The sequence below is a fragment of the Cydia amplana genome, chromosome 6, assembly GCF_948474715.1.
Source record: "Cydia amplana chromosome 6, ilCydAmpl1.1, whole genome shotgun sequence".
In the NCBI taxonomy this organism is placed as follows: Eukaryota; Metazoa; Arthropoda; class Insecta; order Lepidoptera; family Tortricidae; genus Cydia; species Cydia amplana.
Genome location: NC_086074.1, coordinates 1145413 through 1165002, shown reverse-complemented (window position 1 = coordinate 1165002; position 19590 = coordinate 1145413). Strand labels below are relative to the sequence as shown.

The window sequence follows — 19590 nt, the reverse complement described above, 5'->3', positions numbered from 1 at the left end:
GGAATTCTACAAAAAACAAAGAACCCCTATAGGTTGGCCAGGGACTTGTCTAATTTATCAAACATAGATAGAGAGAATAATACCAAAGAAACTTTATTTTTCTTACGCTAGTACTAGCACCCAAAAAAAGGGATGAATATAGTTTTTGTCTTCTTATTTACTGACAAAATAAGTTTGCCAGACTACAATTGAAAAAAGTGACAATAAAATAAAAAACAAATTGTAATTGTAGGTTTCAATGGGCATGCTTGGCCGGTCTAAGTATTTTACAGGTGGCGCCAGTGCCGCCAGTATAGGTTTTTCCTGTGAACCCTACGAATTTTAGTAGCGCCGCGTTCTATGTAAAAAACTAGAAAGTATATTTTGATTTTGGGTTAATTAAGCATACAACACAGAAGGTACGAAGTTGTCGATTCTGGTAATAATATTTTTCAAAGATTTTACTGTTGTACAAAACTTCCATAAAAAATAGTTACTATAGCTGGTCAACCAAATCTTGTCAGTAAAAAAGGCGCGAAATTCAAATTTTCTATGGGACGATACGTGGGTCATACTGAAAGTTTCTGGATTCTGATATATGAGAAAACTTACTTTTTCTAAGTGGCCAGTCCAGGAATTTTCAGTATGACCTAAGTATCCCTTCGCGCCTACATTTTTCAAATTTGCCGCCTTTTTCTACTGTCAAGATCTGGTTGACCAAGTATATAATAACTAAGCCGCTAGTACCGCCATCTGTTACAAACACATGGCAACTCCATTGATTGTTGTCATCATTGTCATGTATACTCGAGTCGTTTTTATCGTCGAGAGATCGATTAATCGAATCGGGCATCAAACAAAATTTTATACTAGCAACACTTTTAGAAACTTCATTTTCTGACGCGTTATCGAATCGTATTTGAATTTCGAACGACGAGTAACGTTTGAAGTTAATTAAAAGACAAAAGTACTGCTTGTTTTTACGATTTGTTTTAAAATAGACTAATTTTATTCCTATATTGTGCGTATAATTTGACAAGAATGAGTGAATTCAAAACACCAGTGAAAGCGAGAGCGTCGGATTTGAACGAGAAGATTACAATTCCTCCATCGCCGTATTTAAGCCGGCTTGGATATGGAACAGGTAACCGTTTAACTTTTTTCGTTAGTAAAAACTATCAAAGATAGCCGCAAACGTTATTTAGAATAAACGGAATCGTTTGTTTTTGTTGTCTAGCTTGTTAACGCTACAAAATAATTTGACTTGATTGAAAAAAAAAATATAAACTAAAGCAGTAAAAAAGTAGTTGTATTCGTATTATGTAGTTGTAGAAGTTAATAAAAGTAACTTAACCAATTAAATACTCCAGGGTTAACTGTTTGGAAAGCATGACACATTTACTGAATTATCTCTTTTATACAGAATTTCTCAATTTAACAAGTGATACATCAATTTACAGGCGTAAACGTGATGCAGCTTATCCGTTCTCCAAAAGCCGGACAGATTCGCTCACCATGGGCGCTCAAAATGATCAACAAGAGAGTCAAACCTTGCAAAGTTTACTCCGAAAGACTGCAGGCTGAAGCGGACCTGTTGAAACGCATGTCTCATCCAAACATAGTTGGGTTTAGAGCGTTCAGTAATGATAAGATATTGTATCTGGGGATGGAGGCTTGTGATTTATCACTGGGGGATATGATTGAGAACAGGATTGATGATGAAGCCGAACCGTTTAGTCCGAAGCAGATGTTGAAGGTGTGTGTCTTAAGCTATTATTATTTTTACATTGTAAAACTTAAAACAGAGATATTTTTTTGCAAATCAGATACATGGACCCTGAAAAGGGTATAGCAAAATAGGTAGTTTCTTAGTTAACACTTACTCAGAGATTATATGACTTACTCAGATATAATATAATAATAATTATAAGATGTAATTATTATTGAAAAGATGTCCGCCGAGTTTGTTGCCGGTCCCATATTGGGATACCCTCCTCCAATTGAGGGGGGATTTAAATCTTCTCGGGGCAGAGGTGTAGGGTTGGAGCCGGTCTACCTAGCTTTATTTGACGTTCATAAGCGCATTGTAATTATGCTTACTTGAATAAACTATCTTTTATCTTTAAATATCATAGTTTTATAGTTAAGTAATTAAGTCAGGTACTTCTATAAACAAAGCCTATAAAATGTTTTGTAAAACACTCAAATGGCACTATCAAAAATACATAGATTACTCACTCCATACATCAGTTTTGGTACCAAAAAGACTATTATTTTCAGTGTCGACATCTAGCATTGAGTAGTGGAATTATCAGTACTGCTACTTGACAATAGATGTAGCACCGACCAGAAAGTCTTATGCTCAACAACAAGACTTTCGTCGACACTGAAAATAATAGTCTTTTTGGTACCAAAACTGATGTATGGAGTGAGCACTCTTGTCTTACTATATTTCTCTATGTCAAAAGGTACTTTATAACTGACACTTACTTACCTTACCTGTCACTTTTACTTTAATTGTCTGACATTGAAATCTGTAAGTTTATTTGTTATTTCCATTTCAGGTAGCACTGGACATAGGCAGCGCCCTAGACTACCTGCACACCACGATGCAGATCCTACACGGAGACATGAAGTCCTACAACATCCTGGTGAACGGGGACTTTGTGGTCTGCAAGCTGTGCGACTTCGGGGTCACGCTGCCGCTGGACGACAATGGAAAAGTGGATGTGGAGAAGGCGGGAAAGGCTGTGTATTTTGGTATGTTTATTATAATTGTTTATCTACACACATGTCATTAGTGCTCTATAATGCGTTCAGAAACTGTAGGAAATGACAAGCTTTATTACAACCAATTTTACTATGAGAACTTTCTTATCTGTGGTAGTAGGAAAATTTGTACTTTAATGTACGAGTACATAGGTAACGTTATAGATTTTTGTAAGGTTATGAGTTTAAATTTGGAACAGCAGTCAAAACTCCAGTGGGTCTCTATTCTAGTATCCATAGATATTAAAACAGTTATCGATACGAAACGTCAATTTAGTATGTTTTTTAAATTAAAACCGCACGATATTTGATCTCGAGTGACATGAGAATAGGGACTTCATTCTTTTGTCTAGGAATTAAAAAAAACTACGGATGTGTGACATGCGTGAAAAAAGTTTTCATTCGCCGCCATTTGACGTACAGTTTATCTTTTAGTTAGTTTTAAGTATGTGTTTAGATAAAGTAGTGTATGTAACTGTACATAATTAGGCATTAAAACACTCGTGTGATCCTTTTAAGAAACTCACTAACGTTCGTTTCTTAAACCCACACTCGTATTTTACTGCCTCTCATTATGTAGCAGTCACATAAACTACTATTCTGAACAGCGACTTTTTTTAATGATGTAGGAGGTAAATGACCAGATGGTAAGCAACTACCTGTACAAACAGCGACACTTAACTGTCCATCGGTCGACCTTTATTATTATTATTATAGCCTTTTCTTCCATACTCCTTTTAGTTTATCTATGTTTATCTTAGTTGTTTTGTTTGTTTGTATGGATCCCTCTCTGGGTGAAAGCCTCCTCCAGTTTCTTCCAACTTTCTCTATCTTCTCCTGTCTCCATCCAATGTTTTCCGGCTATTTGGGTAATGTCTTCAAACCAGCGTTTCTTCGGCTTGCCGCGGGGGCGTGTTTATTATAATTATGATTAATTATATATTTTTAATGATATAGGAGGCAAATCGCCTCATGGTAAGCAATCACCAACGCCTGTACCCCAACAGAGAGGTTGTAAGTGCGTTGTCGGCCTTTAAGATTGCCAGCTTTCGCCGACGCCGAGCTCACGGAGATCAGGCGGTGTAGCCAACATGCCAATCGCTAACGCTCCGTAGCGAACGAAACGCAACTGTCACTGTCACACTAATATGGAAGAGCGATAGAGACACAAAGCGATTCGATGGCGATTGTCACCTTGGCGAGACCGTCTGCCTCCACTCTGTCCGCCCAACGATATTTAGGATGACCAACAGGACGGCGTCCCATTACCATTATTTTATATTTTTGCTAAACATTAACCCTTAAATGCATAGTGATGCATTTATACACACAACATAAACATCAAATGTTATGCATTATTAAACAAATTCTATTTGTTCTTGTATATTATTTCAATAGTAAAACTAATAAATTTTCCGAATTATTACATAAATTTACGCAGTATTTTAATTTATAAAAGTTACATTTGTTTATAGACGAAATGTCGGAAAACTTGGAAAAACCTGGAAGATGATGATTTTTAGTATGTGATTTTGGGCAGATTTTTCGGGGTTTGTAATTATTTTATATTTAAAAACTTTATCATAGGTATATCACAAATAGTGTACCTTTCTAATGGTAGTAAAAAATTTCATATATCTATTACTGAAAATTACATATTTACATAAATATGATTAAGCCAATTCAACTTCTAACACTGATTTCGCAGTGAATATCGAAGTTATATTTTTTTTTACTATTTTTCCTAGAATCGGCAAACAATTAGGTGATACATATATTAATTTCGGGCTAAAAGAAAAAGTCATGCATTTAAGGGTTAATTTATATTTTTCAGGCACGGAGGCCTGGAGTGCTCCAGAAGTGATTCATGGGGGAGAAGTCACTTCTAAGACGGACATTTGGCCATTGGGGCTAGTCATATGGGAGATGATGGCGTTAGCCCCTCCGCACACACAGGTAAACGGTTTTTAGGGTTCCGTACCCAAAGGGTAAAAACGGGACCCTATTACTAAGACTCCGTCCGTCCGTCCGTCTGTCTGTCACCAGGCTGTATCTCACGAACCGTGATAGCTAGACAGTTGAAATTTTCACAGATGAAGTATTTCTGTTGCCGCTATAACAACAAATACTAAAAACAGAATAAAACAAAGATTTAAGTGGGGCTCCCATACAACAAACGTGATTTTTGACCGAAGTTAAGCAACGTCGGGCGGGGTCAGTACTTGGATGGGTGACCGTTTTTTTCCTTGTTTTTTTTTCTTGTTTTGCTCTATTTTTTGATGATGGTGCGGAACCCTCCGTGCGCGAGTCCGACTCGCACTTGGCCGGTTTTTTATACACAAGAAATAAGTACAGTCAGCAGCAGAAGTTGCTAAGCGGGCGTGGTGTTCAAAATTACCTTGACGCGCTCTTATTCTCTTAACAATAAAGTCGCGTCAAGATCATTTTGAGCACCTCGCCCGCTTAGCAACTATTGCTGCTGACTGTACAGTAGAACCTCAATTATCCAAACCCTCAATAATCCGAACGCTGCATCCGTTTGTCATTTTAAAAAATATGGGCCGAATATTCGGTATTCAGCGTTTTCCTATGTTCGGATTCGGCCGAATTATTCGGTTAAAGTGCGTGTTTTGGTTTGATCTGGTCCCAAAAAAACCGACATTTTGATTCCAAACTAGTCTCAGTCCCAATTAGTTTGGATAATCGAGGTTCTACTGTACTTTCAAAAAGTTAATTAACAAAATATAATTTCTCTGGGTTAAAGTTTAATTTCGCTTAGCAAGAAACAAGGAAAAAAATGGTGGCGGTTAAGCGCGATCATACCGGTGTTTCGAAAGGTCGTAAGTTCGAATCCTGCCCGAAGCGATGATTTTTTTAATTAATTTAAAATTTTGCTTGCAGGATACCACTATAGAGATGGACAGTGAAATGGATGAGTCTATGAGCGAGGACTACTTTTCCGATAAATATGGTGAGTTATAAGATTTTGTCGAATGCTCAAAACAGAGGGCGCTCGATGTAGGTTCCTTGTTCTGTAGTCTATGTTTTATCTTGTCCGGTTTCTAACCTTCTACCATGGACACCATGGATCTCAAATTGATTTATTTATACCTATTTCATAAATAAGAAATGTATAGTTTGTCAAGCCAGATATGTCAGTAGCAGAGATGGGCATCATTCGAATAAACTTTTATCGGAATAATCATTCGAATAAACAATAATTCACGACTTTTTTATTCGCGGATGATTCATTCGCGAATAATTCATCCGCGGATGATTCATTCGCGAATAATTCATCCGCGGATGAATCATTCGAACACTTTTCAAATGACGAATGATTTATTCGTTATTTAATTCGAATAAATCCACGAAGAATATTTAAGTTTTTTGGCTTATTAATAATAAAAAAATAAATAAAAAACACGAATAATAGCACGTTTCATATGACTTGTTCTTTTACTGTATATTTGTTCAGAAGTTAAAGATTGTTAAGGGTTAAAAGCTAAGCCCAGGTAGTATAATAAAACAAGGACTAGCGTGAACAATGAATTACTCACACACAAAGTTAGTAACTTTTTGGCCTGACCTAGAAAGAGATAGCTGTATAATAAAAGAGTGAGAACACCAAATTTTCTTAGCAGTTGTTTGCTTCAGAGCGAATCTCACAACGCATTTATATTTACAGTTACTATTTAGGTAGTTGCATTGCACATTACAGTTGCCAATCTTTCTAAACCGTGAAAAGTTAATAAGGTATTCGAATAAACAAATTATTCGTGGCAATTCATTCGACGAATAAATTATTCGCGGATAAATTATTCGACGAATAATTTATTCAAATAAGAATAATCATCCGACATTTTTATTCGTCATTCGCGATAAATTTTGTTATTCTTATTCGTTATTCGTCATTCGAATAAATTTTGCCCATCTCTGGTCAGTAGCAATGTAAAGCATACTAAAGTATAGTATAGTATCCCTAGGACACGAACAAAAAGCAGCAATGTCCATCGAACAACGATGAAATGTAAACAAAACAGTTCCACAGATAAGATATAAATGACACGCGATTTTCGAACGATTCAATCGTATTCAAAGCCGCCTTTTTCTACTGACAAGATTTGCTTGACCAAGTATATTTATCTGGAAGCTAAAATCTAAAGGGGCCCACAGATTACCAGTCCGCCTGCAGTCTGGCCTTATCTCTGCAGTCTGGTCTGGGCCGGCTTGCCGTCCTTGCGTTCCATTTCGTATGAAATTCCTTTACAGTTCTCTGGAGTTGCTCCGCCCTAAACGTGATACTTCGAAGCCTGATATAACGCCCGGAGCGACGACATTTCATTGCATGTTTGAGAAATAATCATTGATTCATAATTTTAGTTATATTGTTTATAGGCACCCGCCCACCGATACCGGGAAACATCGAAGTATCTCTGTACGCTGAGCCGCTTGGCGTGTTCCACGCGTGTACAGAATGCGAGCCCAACCGACGACCTAGCGGGAAACATCTCGCCGATGCGGCGCAAGCTATGCTCAATAAGATATGAACATGAGATAAGCTATTTGGGCGTTTTTAGGGTTCCGTAGCCAAATGGCAAAAAACGGAACCCTTATAGATTCATCATGTCTGTCTGTCTGTCCGTCTGTCCGCCGTATGTCACAGTCACTTTTCTCCGAAACTATAAGAACTATACTGTTGAAACTTGGTAAGTAGATGTATTCTGTGAACCGCATTAAGATTTTAACACAAAAATAGAAAAAAAAAACAATAAATTTTTGGGGTTCCCTATACTTAGAACTGAAACTCAAAAAATTTTTTTTCATCAGACCCATACGTGTGGGGTATCTATGGATAGGTCTTCAAAAATGATATTGAGGTTTCTAATATCATTTTTTTCTAAACTGAATAGTTTGCGCGAGAGACACTTCCAAAGTGGTAAAATGTGTGTCCCCCCCCCCCCCTGTAACTTCTAAAATAAGAGAATGATAAAACTAAAAAAAATATATGTTGTACATTACCATGTAAACTTCCACCGAAAATTGGTTTGAACGAGATCTAGTAAGTAGTTTTTTTTTATACGTCATAAATCGCCTAAATACGGAACCCTTCATGGGCGAGTCCGACTCGCACTTGGCCGCTTTTTTATTTGTTGTCCCCTACACTTTTTTTTTCAAAATTGGGATTTTTAGGGTTCCGTACCCAAAGGGTAAAAACGGGACCCTATTACTAAGACTGCGCTGTCCGTCCGTCCGTCCGTCCGTCCGTCTGTCACCAGGCTGTATCTCACGAACCGTGATAGCTAGACAGTTGAAATTTTCACAGATGATGTATTTCTGTTACCGCTATAACAACAAATACTAAAAACAGAATAAAATAAAGATTTAAATGGGGCTCCCATACAACAAACGTGATTTTTGACCGAAGTTAAGCAACGTCGGGCGGGGTCAGTACTTGGATGGGTGACCGTTTTTTTGCTTGTTTTGCTCTATTTGTTGTTGATGGTGCGGAACCCTCCGTGCGCGAGTCCGACTCGCACTTGGCCGGTTTTTTATGTTATTTCTACTCAGAATCACGAGCTCTTTCTGTCCTAATAGGAGAAAAAAAGTGTCCTAAGGTTTTTATTTCCATTACGTCACCATTTTTCATAGATTTTGTATGGCGGTCGCGCAATGGATAGATCGAAAAATGTATGGAAATTTTGGGACACAAAAATCCCAAATTTGAAAAAAAGTGTAGGGGACAACAAAAAAAAAACGCCCATTTAATGGGTAATTATCAATAATATAATCTATAATATTGCCCTAACAGCCGTAAATTCAGCCATCGGAAAACTGTATGTACAATAAATATATATATTTTAGTCTTACTAAACATCGGTAAGGTATTGTTTATGGAGCAAACATTTATCAATCTATCAGTATTATTTATATTTATTAGGTTTCCAAAAAAGACTGAAAACGTTGAAATAAAACAATCATTAAATATGGAAAACAACTATATTTCCGTAACATAAATAAAAACTTTACAACTATTCAACCTTACCTACAGTCAGTCCATGTAACTAAACTGAGATTTACATATTTGTGACGTTCCACGGCAAAAGGTACCTTATGGCACTTGGCGCTTACGTCGCATAGCGCCGCAATAATAATAGCGCGCGGCAGCGGAGCGGCGTTAATAATAGCGTAAGCGCCAACGGCCATAAGGTACCTTTACCCGTGGGACGTCACATTTCTTTAAATATTCCTATGGAAATGAAACAAATGCATTATTCACATTCTATTTCATTTCTTGAGTAAAATGTATTATATGTAATGTGTATAAAATGTAACGCAGTTTTCTCAAGTGAAGATATTATTTCTAAGTTTTAAACAAACGTTTTCTTCAATGTATTGTGTAAAAGAGTTAGACCAAGATAAGTCTGCAACGATTTTGATAGCACACGCAAGTGTTATTTTAAACGTCAATCTTGTATAAAATTATGACGCATAAATCAAAATCAATATCAAAATCGTTGCAGTCTTTTCTTGCTCTAACTCTATTCTTTTTGAGATTGAGATTCTTTACAAGGATTTAAAGTAGGTATTAAATGGAATTTCACAAATTCAATTTTGAGATTCATCCTTATAAATTTCACCCCTCAACTCTCCAAGTATAATATCAAGTTTTTGAGTTTATCGCGAACATATCAACAGACAGACGCGGCGGGGACATTATTTTATAAATGTATAGATTATGTTAAAATTTCGTGCTAGATTCGATTATGCGATCGTATTACATTACATTCGTGCGTTTAATAACGAAATTTCGATTAAATACAATACATACAACACTTAATTACATTGAGCGGTTAAAATACGCGTTTTTATATTATTTACAACTCTTAAAAACTAATGTATGAACAAATGAACATGCCTATTGGACGGTTAGAATATCAATAAAAATAAAACAATATTAAGACTAAGGTATGAAAGATGTTAGATGACACAAATAGGTATAATTTTTATCATACCTCCAGTTTTATGTATTAAATGTACACGATAAAATATTGTTTAACATAAAAACTTAACCCAATTACAGAAAAACAGTACAAAAGTGCCTTATTTCTACAAAATACAACTTTTACAGTAAGATTTTGTAGTTTATGTACTTCATTATTAATTTTTGTAGTTGGTAACCTGATATTTGAATTTAAATTATTTATGATCTACGAAAAAAGATTGTGATAAATTATGTTGGTTTTGTTCTTAAAAACGTCAAGCTTGATGGCATACATTTTTTAGATTCAAATTGAAATTCTGAATATACAATATATGCATGGTTGACTAGTATTAAATTATAAATGAAGTGTACTTGTATGTTTCGCTTAAGACTAAAGGCCTGTGCACACCGGATGCGTGTGCGTAGACGTGCACGTGTGCGTTGTAATATACAGATCCTTATGAGAGACGGCACACCGCTTGCGTAACGTGTGCGTGTGCGGCTCCAACATTTTAGCGCACGCGCACGTCACGCACACGCAGCCGATGTGCTCTGGCCTTAAAACAGCACCAATTAACTCAAAAGAGTCTAAAGAAACTTAACCTTAAAGTAAGATTAATGTGTACTAAAAATGTACAGTTAAAATGATCATCGATCACTACTGAAGTAAAACCTTGATGATTAAAATTAAATACTAATAATTTCATAACAAAAACAAAAAGTACTCATAATTGCATTTTAAGATTTTTAAGGCATAATTGACAGAATAAAATTAAAACTACCTATATACGAATGTAAGGTTTAGGGCCTCTTGCACCATCCCACTAACCCGGGGTTAACCGGTTAAACTTGGAGTTACCATGGTTTCCAATACAATTTGACATTGAGTTAACGATTTAACCGGTTAAACCCGGGTTAGTGGGATGGAGGCAAAATCGAGGTCTTGAAGTATTTTGTTCAGAAATGTATGTAACTTGTTGGATTTTGCTTAGCATTTAATGAGAATCGACATTTCGCATTTCTTTAAGCTGCCAAATATAAATAAATTTCTATAAGTTGACAAATATATTGAAATGTTATGATGTACCATAATTATAAGGATGTGCTCCGATAAATTTGGCCACTTTGGCCGTCCCTATGTATTTGATGCTGACTGTACCTTATTTTTGAATGGAATAGTCATATATATTTGTCGATTAGTGATTAATTTTAATATAGTGAACTATGAACAGAGGACGTACCGCGAATTCGCGAATTGCGGGGATCTTTCTCTTTTACTCCAATGAAGGCGTAATTAGTGTGACAGAGAAAGATGCCCGCAATTTGCGAACTTCGATTTTCGCGGTTATAGCACAGATCTAGGTTAGTATAAGTGAGGTATGTATGCATAAGGCGGGTGTAAAGCTAGGATATGACTATATCTACGGTTAGTGGTGTATATGAATACAAAATAGTTATATTTTGCGATGCGTTGTGAATATATGAGATTTTATAACAGATCCTTTCGTTTTATTAAATTTTTCAGTAGTATTGTAGAAAATCTTATCAGGAACCTTGCCAACATTTGACGTTACAAAATGAGTCGTGAAACGAGAAAAAAATCATAAGGTGTATTTTTTTCCTTTGTGGGAAATTCTAGAATTGACTCAGTATCGACCAGCGGTAAAACCTGACCAGTAATATATGATCATTGTCAAGAGGGCGCTGTTATTCTCATCTATAGGGTGACAGTTCAATATAGTAGGAAAAAATTAGTTCCAGTGAATTTCCGCAACATGGCGCGTGATCACATATTCCTGGTCAGGCTTTACTGTGCTCTATATTAACACATTCATTGCCACCCAGCCAAAGAAGAAATCCGCGCCAGGCCACAAAAATTTCGTCATATAAAGCTGTAGTACCCCGATCCCGACTATCGGGTCGTCCGGCCTGGGAACGAAATCATAAAATACCCGATAGTCGGGTTTTCGGCACTGAATGTGTTAACCTTTTCGACGCCGTGTCAAACACAAAAGCTGTCTCTCAGATGCCACGTCACCGAAGTGTCAAAACTGAAATTAAACTTTATGCATATGCACCTAGGTCTATTTTTTTTTTTAAATTTATTTACTCAATAAAAAAATACACAGCAATACATTACACATCTTCTTTCGCCAAACTGCATGACAGTTTGTTGGCGAACGGTAGCACTCAACAATCTTCCTTAATCTACTGTGTAAGGTATTAAGTAGGTACTATCGGCAATACACTTACCTGACCAGTCGCTCTATGATGCTCTATGGTTTGTGACCGATTAATCGGTCTGGCGTCGAACCTACGGTGCGGATATATCGGTCATTGGCGTCCAAAAGATTAAGTTCCCGGTAAGACTTTTACATCATAATTTTCATCATAATTTCCACTAGACCCGCTACGAGCCATCCAGCCTCTTCAAATAAGCAGCCACATCGTTTTTCCTGGCAGCTAGGGCGGCGTGCAGCGGCGTGAGTCCGGCCGCGCTGCGCAGGCGCAGGTCGCTGCGGCGCGCGAGCAGCTTCACGCACGAGAGCTGCCCGAACATGGCGGCGCCGTGCAGCGCGGATTGACCGTTCTGGAATAGATAAAACATGTATTGGTAAAATCTTATACGTTTATTCAATAAAAGTCAAAATACAAATACAAAAAACAATAACAACTTAAGACTAGCTTAAGCCTAGTCAAAAAGTCCCCCGCGAGTTGTCCCTGGCGCAAAGGTACCCATCACACTAGCAGCGTTACCACGTTGAATATAAGTATGGTGGGTTTTCAGAGTTGATCAGTGTTTAACTATAGTATAACTAGAGTTTGAAAAATGGCTAAAAAAAGGAATTAATTATGAATTGAGGCACAAGATAGATGCGTACCATATTTTGAATACGATTGCAATATTTATTCCTCAAAACTAATCCATATCTACATTTTATTCCATTTACAAAACATTATTAAAGTAATGAATAAATTATAACTGATTTTTATCTTTTATCCTCTAACCATCCAGCCAGCCGACTTAGCACATGATTAGCGCGACAGTATCTCGCGGCGAGATAGACTACCCGTCCCTCTTTAATTAACATAGTGAGCAAAAAGACGAATAGTCTACCCCGCCACGAGATACTGTCGTGCCAATCATGTGCTAGGCCTATAAAATTACCCATTCCATTCTAATTTTAATTTTGACAATTCAAAACTGATTTTGTTTTGGCAAGTTTTGTTGTCTGGGCGGCCGAAGTTAAAGTTAAAAACACTACTTACTGGCAACAGGCCGAGATTGGGCCTGTACTTGAGCAGCTCAACAACGACGGCCGCGTGGCCCTTGTGCGCCGCCTTAAACAACGGCGTGGCTCCATCCTGAAATCAGAAACGTCACATGTTATTGACTCGACAATCCTGGTCATGGCACCAATTGAAATTAGTAAATTCTTGATTGATATTCGTTAACGTATTTCGGAGACCGCATTTGTTAAACAAAAATGCAGTCGGAATTCAAATAATGTGCGGCATAACAAAGATAGTTCTTTCTATACAGACCCGTAGACAACATATACGTAGCGAACGAAACGCAACTGTCACCGTCACACTAATATAGAAGAGTGATAGAGAGACACATAGCGACTTGATGGCGAAGCGCGCTATTGTCACCTTGTGAGGTTGAGGCAAGAAAAATATATCGGGTAGTTGCGCGAGAGTTCAGGCAACTCTCTTTCTCGCTAATGAAGAGTGACTGTTTGTTCTATTCTCTTACTGACCTGTCGTATCTGGTCGACCCTCGCACCGGCAGCTAGCAATGTCCTAGCGACATGGTCGTGTCCGCACTGCGCCGCTATCCACAACGGAGTGGCGCGGTCGGCGCGAGCAGAATCCACTCTAGCGCCAGCTGTGAGTAATGTTCGGCAGACTTCCCAGGGATTTCGAAGAAAAGTCCCACTAGTTCTACTGTCTTGAACCTGGTTTCTTAACATGTTCTACCTATTCTATTACCAACCTGTCGTATCTGGTCGACCCTCGCACCGGCAGCTAGCAATGTCCTAGCGACATGGTCGTGTCCGCACTGCGCCGCTATCCACAACGGAGTGGCGCGGTCGGCACGTGCGGAGTCTACTCTAGCGCCAGCTGTGAGTAATGTTCGGCAGACTTCTTCGTGGCCGTTCTGAGCTGCTATGAAGAGAGGGGTGGCTTTGTCCTGAAAAATAATGATTAAATTTAATAAAAACCAACGCAATGAACCGATCACAGTGCTACAGCCAGATACACATAACCAAACCTATATCCGCCGTATTTTTGGCGGAACTCTGCGTAGGGGGCGCCACTATTACAATTACTCACGATCTGAGGGTCTACCGCGTAATAAGAAAATCAAAATTTCGTTATCTAACCTCTCTATTACTCTTGCATAGGATAAGTATTCGAGCGATAAAGAGAGCGAGATAGCCGAGTTTCGATTTTCAAAGAGCATCTAATGTCCGTGTCTTCGCATCTATATTATGGTGAGGATTGTAAGAATTTTTAACAAGCTTTTCATACGACAAATCTGAGGCATGCAGTGTGGGTCAAGCTGGTCAAAGATTTTTAAATGGTTACCTTCATGGCAGAATTGACATTCGCTCCCCTCGCGATCAGCTCTTCAACGACAGGCAGATGTCCGCATTGGCACGCCACGAACAACGGGGTCCCGCCATCCTGCAACGTGACAAAAAAAAAATTCACTAAGGCTCTCAAAAACAAAGCTCGGTTTAGTCTGCTATAGTCAACACAGTCTTATGCCGTGACTGTGGCAGATGATTGACCAGAAGCCCATAAACTGAAATAAATGTCATATTCTGTACTAAAGAAAAAGTGACCAGGCCGGAATCGAACCGGCGTCTTCAGCTTACGCGGTTAAAGTTTATTACCACTAGGCCACTCGGTCAGGGCTGGGCAGAAGTACATAAACCTTGAAATTCTAGAAAGGACAGCATAGCAATGGCTGCGTCTGGAAAACTGGCCAAGTAAGGTCACTGATAAGCTACAGATGGTCTTGGCGTATTAGTGTACCTAAGGCCTGAGTAGACGCTTGAAGCGGAGCGTTCGGCGGGGCGTGCAGCGTGGCGTCGGGCTCACAAGTAATTTGAGCAGCGTGTACAAGGCCGTTCCTAGACGCTTGCATTTGTTTAACATGCACGCCGCACGCCCCGCCCCGCTGCACGCCCAACTCTAGCGTCCACTCAGGCCTTACACTTAGCGATACATGGAGGATTCAGTTCAGAAGGCTGGATGGATGTAGTGGGTTAAGACCGTGATAAATAGCGCCTCCACCATGTTTTCTCTTGGATGCACTGCATAAATAGCCTGTGTGCCTTTATAATAGAGTTCATTATCAACTGACCGTACTCGGAGCGTCGATGCCGGCGCCCGCGTCGAGCAGTAGCCGCGCGATGTCGAGGAACCCACCCTGAGCCGCGAAGAATAACGCACTCGTTCCTGTCTGACATAGACGACGTACTGAGCATAAAGGGGATGTGAGTTTTCACTGTGAAAATATAGTATCGCCATCTAGTGTTTTTACTGTGACAACATATGATATGGAATAGGTAAATAGACTTATCATCATCAGATGATTTTTCAGTGCACCACCAAATTTAAGTTCAACGCTTCTATTTCATTTATGTTTAGAAATCTGTTTAAAACTAGCAAAAAGCAGAGCTTTGTAAGGGCTCGCGGAGTTTTCCTACCTAAACGTACCGGACCGCGACTTTGATCCAGTCCGAGGCTTGTTCCATGATCGATCGAGTGGGCCCGTTAAGAACGCAGCTATAAGTGAGAGCAAGAAAGAAATATACTAACCGGACCCCGGTTGCTGTCTGGTACGCCTGTCTGTTACAGCTTTCACTTTGTCCATTAAAAACGTGTCCAGACGACAAAATCAAATTGCCAATATCATCCACATATAATATACAATTTCATAAGCGCTTATTATTACATCCTACACGGTCGCCCAGTACTTTTTGTAAGGAAGCCAACTGGCATTCTTACATAATGTTGGGTCAGCGAGCCAATTTCCTTGAATTTAATTTTTGCGTCCACACCACACAGTTGAGCGAAAAACTATCCCGTCTGGACACCTACTGGCGGTAATCACGCTGCTCCGCACATAAACACACACACACAGTTCCACTAGGTACATCCAGGGTTCAGCATCAGCTCTATCTAAGTGCTCATTAAGACGTGTCAGATGACCAAAACAGCGTGTGCCTGTTGCACCAAACCTATCTTGGGTACTTAATCTCCTAAGTGCAACAAACCTGAGTTCCACTCTAGGTACTGCCAGGGTTCAGCATCAACTCTATCTTGGGTAGGTACTGCTCTCCGAAGTGCTCATCATGATGAGTTGGTTGTCCAAAACAGCGTGTGTCTATGTTGCACCAAACCTGAGTTGCAATAAGTACAGCCAGGGTTCAGCATCAGCTTTATCTTGGGTATTACTCTCCTAAGTGCTCATCGATACGAGTCGGATGGCCAAAACAGCGTGTGCCTATGTTGCAACAAACCTGAGTTCCACTAGGTAGTGCCAGGGTTCAGCATCAGCTCTATCTTGGGTACTGCTCTCCCAAGTGCTCATCATGACGAGTCGGATGTCCAAAACATCGTGTGTCTCTATGTTGCATCAAACCTGAGTTCCACTCGGTACAGCTAAGGTTCGGCATCAGCTCTATAAGTGCTCATCAAGACGTGTCGATTGATTAAGACAGCGTGTGCCTGTGTTGCACCAAATCTGAGTTCCACTAGGAACTGCCAGGGTTCTGGCCATTTTGTTGAACTGCACGCCGACGTTGCAATTGGCGTGCAGTTGGCGTGTAGTTCCCATACAAGTTGCAGTGGTGTATATCGGCCCTAAGCCGCTGAAGTGTGTATTATAATTTGATCTTTATTTATAATTTATAATTTTAGCTGTTCCAAGCAATAGTAACACTAAAGGCGCCATTCATTGATTACGTAAGACCATTTTGGCCAGTTTTTGACCCCCTTCCCTATATGTAAAAAAATAATAAAAATAGGCTGACCCCCCTCTCACTCCTATATTAGCATATATTACGTTAGAATCTTAAGGAAAACATGAGTACACGTTTGGTTTGTTTTAGTGTTTATTATTCAAAAAAAATATTTTTATGAATATTTATTTGTACGTACGTTTGTACAGGACAAAGGTACTTGAGCTCGTTTAAGCTAACTCTGCACCGTGTTTTATAGCATAGAGTGTGGAAGTATTATTATTATTTTAAACGTCATAATTTCGTAGAAATTAAAAAAAACGCATCTTTGTGATCTTACTTACGTAAGAACTATAAAAACCCTCTCCCACCCCCTAGTAAGAAAAAATTGCGACCCCCCCTCCGCCCCAAAATCATCTTACGTAATAAATGAATGGCGCCAAAACTGTTTCTCGAACTAAAAATACCCGATTTACGTTTGTTAACTTAACATGACTGATCAGTTCATCAGCGTCACAAAACATATGAGTAAATTGACCTCCGCAGTGAATATACAGCAAGATTGATTGTTCTAGTAGGTATTCACAAAAACTTATAGAGTCTGTGCGAAAAGAGAAGAGTCGTGGAATGTATGGGGCCCAATACAATCCACGACTCTTCTCTTTCCGCACAAACTCTATGCTAAATTGGGAATCAAACCAAGCGAAGCGAGGTGGGTCTGATTCCAAAATTTTAACCCATTTTTGTATTCATCGTTGTTAATGGCGTATAAGCACCATCGACATGAAATTGAAAACACCACATAGGTATCGTTGTCCGAGTACCCACAACACAAACCTTCTTGAGCTTTTCTGGGGCTTAGTCAATTTGTATTACGACGTCCAATATTTATTTTTTTACTACTAACGCCATCTGTTAGAGAAATAAATAATTAATTAGCACGAATGTTAATTCATTATTTTGCCAACAGATGGCGCTAGTAGTAATACAAAGTGTTATTACATTATTTAATTTTTTTAGGTTTATAAAATGATATTTTTATGTTTGATAACACATCTAGACATGAATTTAAATTACTATGTTAAATCTCAAACCTAACAGTGCAGTAGTTTTTCCGTAAAGTGTACCACAAGAATGCATAGTTTGTCGAATAGTGATAGGGCTCGCTTCGCTCGCCCTAATTATGTTGGGCCCACTGCAAACTAAATGATTCTCATTTCTTACTGGATGCGAAATCATGCGGTTGGGGCAAATTTCGCATTACGTGGGTGTCATTCATGGATTTTTATCCGGACGTGGGTTTTCCTCACTTGGTATGTATCTGGCCCACAGACCAATGGCACGTTAGGTACATTCAGCAGTATATATATTTTTTATATTAGTGAAGTGACGCACTTGATCAATGAATAATAGTGACATAAAAGAGTGAATCATACCGTTCTACTGCAGGCCGGGTCTGCCCCTTGCGCGAGCAGTTCTCTAACACACTCCGTATGGCCCATCGCGGCAGAAAGGATTAGGGGTGTGGTGCCATCCTGAAAAAAAAAAACATATATTCAAAAACAGCATATTTTTACATAGGTGCAACCTCCACCAAACTGTTATAACAGATTTAATTTCTTAACAAGCAGAAACGTCTGCGAACGATGTATTAAGCTTAGAATAAATTTAAGTGGAAAAATTACTGTCTTCGGTAAGATCTGAACTCACGGCCTCTGGAGTTTAATTATTTAATTCTAAGCTGTATAACAGTTTGTTGGCAGAAAAGGCTGTCTCTCTTTACATTTGTATTTAAGTAGGTATATACATAAAAATTATACATATACCGTTTATCTTCATCTTTAGCATTTTTTACTCAAACTCATAAAATAATCAAGGTTATTCAAGCATTAAACGAATTAACATTCTTTCAAAGAAATCTTCCGCTTGTAGAATTAATCACTGTTTTTCACATAATTTATCCATAAACATCTAGCCGATTCTAGCCGCTATATAAGCTGCTTCGTACTAAGCGAAGTGTTTTATTAAAATTTCATGGCTTTCTGCTTGTAGAGAAATCATGCCACATGAGCTACTTATTTCTGGATTTATTAGTCTCATTTGAAATAAAACGACTAAAATGGATTATATCGCGTATATTGAATTTATACTACATCCCGACGTTTCGAACCCTTTACAGCGTTCGTGGTCAACGGGTGACTGAGGAAAAACTACACTGTGCAAATCTACCCACTTACAAAATAATGAACCATCATAAACTATACATTTTAAGGCCAGTTATACTTGCAAAATTTGGTCATAAGGCTAGTTCTACATTACAACTATTTTCAAGTAAAGATACGCCATAAAGCTATGCCGGTTCTAACCCTACACCTCTGACCTGAGAAGATTTACCTAATTCCCTCCTAAATAGTAGGAGGGTATCCCAATATGGGACCGGTAAGAAACTCAGCGGGACACATCTTTTAACATGCATTAAATGAAATAATTATTATTTTTTTACCTACGGTACCTACTTAAACAGTTTTCATACGATATATTCGTCTTTTAATGTTAATAACTTACAACTTTTGACCAAAATCTTACGACAAACACTGTAAATAGCTCATTACGGTCATGTGTAGAATGCAGTGTGGAATCGCGGCCAGATGAATCTCCCTGCAGTTGCTATATATGCACCGTGAACATTGCAACGGTCTAGTTGGCGTGGATAAGTACTCATGTGTTATGCTAATGTTACTGACTTACTGTGCTACGGTTTTATGCAGTTATACATGCATGATATTAAAATTCTGTTGCTTAGAATTGCAGCCATATTCGAACTTTAAGACTAGTCAAAAATTAGATATGGAAACGAAACGTTTCTTCAAACAAAAA

At 38.6% G+C, this 19590-nt stretch overlaps 2 protein-coding genes across 2 annotated transcripts in view; one reads left to right on the top strand and one right to left on the bottom strand.

Moving 5' to 3' along the window:
* The first annotated feature begins 895 nt into the window (after positions 1-895).
* LOC134649106 (lymphokine-activated killer T-cell-originated protein kinase homolog) lies at positions 896-7295 on the top strand. Its single transcript, XM_063503821.1, has 6 exons — positions 896-1123; positions 1440-1735; positions 2544-2739; positions 4583-4704; positions 5650-5719; positions 7144-7295. Exons 1-6 carry the CDS (start codon positions 1021-1023, stop codon positions 7293-7295), a joined length of 939 nt encoding a protein of 312 aa, XP_063359891.1. The 5' UTR covers positions 896-1020.
* Positions 7296-12140: 4845 nt separating this feature from the next.
* The window catches only part of LOC134648622 (ankyrin repeat domain-containing protein 29), a 48887-nt gene continuing 41437 nt past the window's right edge, over positions 12141-19590 (bottom strand). The window contains exons 3-8 of the mRNA XM_063503112.1: positions 18150-18248; positions 15111-15209; positions 14327-14425; positions 13731-13928; positions 13001-13096; positions 12141-12320 (exon numbers count right to left, since the gene is read on the bottom strand). Of these exons, the coding sequence (XP_063359182.1) occupies positions 12141-12320; positions 13001-13096; positions 13731-13928; positions 14327-14425; positions 15111-15209; positions 18150-18248 (771 nt within the window). The remainder of the gene's footprint in view (positions 12321-13000; positions 13097-13730; positions 13929-14326; positions 14426-15110; positions 15210-18149; positions 18249-19590) is intronic.

Coding starts and splice junctions, on each gene's coding strand:
- LOC134649106 (XM_063503821.1), top strand. CDS start 1,021: ATGAGTGAATTCAAAACACCAGTGAAAGCGAGAGCGTCGGATTTGAAC. Junction 1,736..2,543: donor GTCCGAAGCAGATGTTGAAG/GTGTGTGTCTTA, acceptor TTTCCATTTCAG/GTAGCACTGGACATAGGCAG. Junction 2,740..4,582: donor GGGAAAGGCTGTGTATTTTG/GTATGTTTATTA, acceptor TATATTTTTCAG/GCACGGAGGCCTGGAGTGCT.